Source organism: Verticillium alfalfae, genomic scaffold (genome assembly GCF_000150825.1).
Source record: "Verticillium alfalfae VaMs.102 supercont1.6 genomic scaffold, whole genome shotgun sequence".
Classification (NCBI taxonomy): domain Eukaryota; kingdom Fungi; phylum Ascomycota; class Sordariomycetes; order Glomerellales; family Plectosphaerellaceae; genus Verticillium; species Verticillium alfalfae.
In genome coordinates this window covers 1,719,180-1,723,344 of record NW_003315033.1, presented here as the reverse complement: position 1 = coordinate 1,723,344, position 4,165 = coordinate 1,719,180, and the positions used below count along the sequence as shown (strand labels likewise).

Below are 4,165 nucleotides of genomic sequence, written 5' to 3'. Positions count from 1 at the left end.
TCCCACCGGAGATGAGGAGATCGTGTGCCTTGGCCGGATTCCAGGAACAACGCCGATGTTGCGGACTTAACCAGCACCAACTGGCGTGGCGTATGCCGCCGAACCTGTAGTATCGCTGATTGGGGGGACATGGCCTCTGCAGGGGCCTGGCAGTATTCTGCCCTCGTGGAGAGCTTATTGCTTATAGCGCGGAAGGCCGCAGCAGCAGCGCAGCGGAGGACCACGAGATATTCGTACTATGACAGGGTATGAAGCCCAGGTACCGTACGTGGGCCCCCTGGCTGGCCCCGGCTTCTTCTACGCCGGCTGCATGTGATGATTGCGACCTGCAGCCCCATGTTCCTCTCATGCTTCTGCAAGGAGAGCGCGGCGGGCAGGGGAGTGTCCAGGCCCTGGACGGCCGACCTGCCGAGTTGGTAGGTCGATGGTCGGTCGACGGCCTTCGCAGAACCCCCGAGGCACTCAAAAAGAAGCACCACTGATCAATGGATTGATCGGTAGCGGTGTTCCTCTTGACACTCAAGTTGGATGTCGTTTTGTCAGCCGATGGTCGTTGGCTTCGTTGGCTGTTGGTGGATGTTCCATTGGAGTTGGTCGTTGGTTCAATGTTTATCTCGCTCTCAACTCCCGATCACACCACATGAAGCGCCACATCTCCCACCCGGCCCGTTCGTTCGCTCATTCCCTCCCCTCATCTTCCCGTCCATCTGGTTCAGATCTGTGCCAACGACTCAGGTTTCCTTATTGCCCTTCCCACGCGGCACAGCAAAACCCGCCCTGCCCAAGGTAACACCTCCATGTGGCAGCTCACCTGAGTCCCGCGGCCCCGGTATGATAGAATCTTTACTGCCACAATGCGCCCCCCCTTCTTCCACGCTCCACCATCAGACGATGAAAATACGCACTGGTGACAATAGCTGGGGGTGCGCTATCAGCGGGCCGCACACGTCTGTCCACTTAGGTAGGCGCGCCGTTTTTGTTCTCTGCGGGCTCTAGAAAGTCGACGGTGCCCGTTCGCTAGCCCTGCCTCCCGAGGCCAGCGACCCTCCGCTCTCTCCCCTGGCTCACATCCAGCAGGGCCCTTCCTCGGGGAGAGAGGGCGAGGGTTTGGCAACCTTCGCATTGCGCCATCCGCCGAGGGGTGGCAATGCCACCTCCACTGATTCAGGCCAGGGGGGGGCGGAAGGCCGCTGAGGTACTTGTAAATCTCACGACGCCTGGAAGGGGCCATCTCCCGTCCCATGTCGGAATCGATTCCGGGAGGGGTGGCGCTGGGCTGATTGGCGTGGGCCGTCACTAGAACCGGGGGAAAAGGTCGACCTCGGTTGCACTGCCGACAGGGATCAGGCTTGCAGCTCCCCATTCGCCATGCAGGGGCCTTCGTGTGGTTCTTCGTAGCGACCCCTGGCCACACAGCACAGCATTGATTGCCCCTCTTTCACTTCTGGTCTCTCTCTGTGTGTGTGTGTGTCGTCTCTCCGACCGGGGCTCGTTTCCCAGAGGCTATCGAGAAGAAACAAAGTTCATGTAGTCGGGAGGCCAAGACTACGGTGTCTCAGCTGAGGTCCGGGGGAGACATTCAGCACCGCCGGGTCATCTAATGACTTGTCTGTCTTTTCCTTCCATTGAGCCCTTTATGGATCCTGTTCGCAAGTCTCCATTGCCGAGCATCAACCAAGTCACCAGACGTTGACCATTCCCTTGGATCCGTCCGAGAAGTGGCTACCCCTTGGATCATATCAATCTCCACAGAATCCGGTAGGTGATCTGAAGGGGACCCCTGATGCTGGACTGTATGCATCAATTTCTAGCAAACAAGCCCCCGCCTGTCTACAAGGACACAAACACTGCTGGTTAAGACGAACAGAATGGAGCTTGGCGTGTCGTCCTTCCAATCGGCCGACACGGCTTGATCCCGGCCTGCCTGAGTATGGCATGATTTTTGTATGAAGAATGGAGACGGTTGACGCTTGAGCTTGTCCTGTTTTTGCCTCTGCACCCATCACGATGGAACAGGCCGGACACCAAAGCACGCGGCCAAACCCATGCCCCCATTTCGATCTCGTATCATCAGAGATCATGGCAATCGGCCGAGAGGGAGGCAAGCCGGTCCTTCCTAATCTGCATGCCTCGAAGTAAGGACGTCTCTCTCTCGGCGACGGGCTTCGCAGCAATGCCGAGGGTCGTCAGCATGCAGCCCACGCCTCTACCTTACCTTAGCTGATACAAATCACAATCGGCGGCAGACGCGGACCGACAGGTTGGTCGGGGGCCGCTTTTTTCTTTTCTTCCCATCCTCTCTTCACCATGGGGCGCCTCTCGTGCCCCATCTATCTGCCTCCAACATGAGCACTACCATGGACGGCGAGCCAAGACCTGCCACACCAGTTCTTGGCCACCACGAGGAATGACTCCGGCGATATGCGGTGCGATGCCTGCACAGGAAAGTCTCCGTACAATGTTACATACATGCTGCACAAATACCACCTCGGTCCTCCTTGGCCACTCATGCCCCTGTTGTGGCGTGCCTTAGCTCACCAGGACGACATCGCTCTACGTGGGAGGTCGTCCGTCATCTTCGCAGAGGGAACCATGCGAAGACAGCCATCCTCTTCTTGCCTCTGATCCTTCACAGCACGCAAAAGAGCCGGGCCAGGGGGGGGGGGGAGGGGGGTACCGCAGCAACGGTTTCCCATGGCAAGGTTTGTGTGCCCGGCGCGCGGCCCTGACCCGCCCCTTTATTAAGGGGGGGGGGATCGGGAAAGAAGGACTGCCGAGCCCCAAAGAAAATTTTTCTTCCCCCTAGCGGAAAAGGTGGTGGGAAAGCCGCGGTTTTTAGTTAGGCCGGGCAAAGAAAAAGGAACGCCCCCCCCACCCTGTTTTTACAAGAAGAACGATCTTTACACCCCCCCGAAAAAAAGAGATGGAAGGGCGGGAGTGTCCCCCCAAAAATATACAAACGGTCGGCAGTTCCCTCGCCGAGTACGAAGGCGTTCGTCTCGAAATCTCGTTCCGCCATCTCTCTCTCTCTCCCTCCCCTTCTTGTTCCTAAATTCCCCTTTATTCCCATCCTGTGCCTTGGTTTGCCCACTTGACTGTTTGGTCGGGGCCTTGTTCCTTGCTTCTCTGGGTTCCTCTGTCCATCATCGACCGAGGACTTTCTTTTCGTCAGCGCAACGGCAACTGTTTCTTGTTGTCCTCTTTCCGCAGTTGGACACCATGTCGATGCAGGATGGGGTTATGTACGTTGCGCCCGTGCCGGAGGCTATGTGCGTGATCCGACTGCGGCGCCACAAGCGACTGCGCTCATGATCGTGTCGGGCATCAGCTTTGCCTTGGCCGTTCTTTCGACAGTCGCGCGGATCTGGACAAGAGCGGCCATTATCCGCATGGTCTCCCTGGATGATTGTACGTTAAGCACCCCTGCTTTATGGATTTTGGCATGGTCTTCTGAGGCTGACTCGCGTTTTCCCTTAGACATCATGATCGGCGCCCTGGTAAATCGAACCTTATCGAAACTTAAAATGTCGTTCGAATATCGTCTAACAAGTTGCAGCTCTGCGGCACAGCCCTCGTCGCCTTTGTGTGGCACAGTAAGTCTCGATACCATGACATCGACCGACATGCAGTATACTAATCCATGATGTTGTAGTGCTCAACTGGGGCCTCGGAAAGCACCTTTGGAACGTGCCCATGACGCCCGACTTTTATCCCAACTTTATGCTCACGAACGTGCTGGCGGCCATCTTCTTTTGCCTTGCAACAGGCTTCGCCAAGGGCTCGATCCTGCTCTTCTATCTGCGCATCTTCCCCTCGCGCAAGATGGTCTGGACCGTCTGGGTCCTCTTCGGCTTCACCGTCGGCTACTCGCTCGCCTGCGCCCTCGTCAACGTCTTCAGCTGCAACCCGATTGCCGGATCGTGGGCGCTTGAGCACGCGACGACGGCCGTCTGTATCAACCGGCCCGTCTTCTACTTTGTGCAGGCGAGCCTGGGCATCTTCACCGACATTACGACCGTCGTGTGCCCGCTGCCCGTGCTGAAGACGCTGAGGCTGCCGCTGAAGCAAAAGATTGGTGTTGCCGTGTCTGTCCATGGGTGCCCTGTGAGTATTCTTCCGGCTACTTGTTGCGCTGCCAAGGAAAAGGCATCTTGCTGACGGCTTG

General features: G+C 57.4%; 1 protein-coding gene across 1 annotated transcript; it reads left to right on the top strand.

Annotated features, from left to right (window-relative positions):
- Positions 1 to 3,219: 3,219 nt before the first annotated feature.
- On the top strand, positions 3,220 to 4,158 carry VDBG_05639 (integral membrane protein; the record flags this gene model as incomplete). Its single annotated transcript, XM_003004480.1, has 5 exons — positions 3,220 to 3,242; positions 3,329 to 3,408; positions 3,478 to 3,497; positions 3,557 to 3,593; positions 3,653 to 4,158. The coding sequence occupies 5 exons, from the start codon at positions 3,220 to 3,222 to the stop codon at positions 4,156 to 4,158; spliced, it is 666 nt and encodes a 221-aa protein (XP_003004526.1).
- Between the last annotated feature and the right edge of the window lie 7 nt (positions 4,159 to 4,165).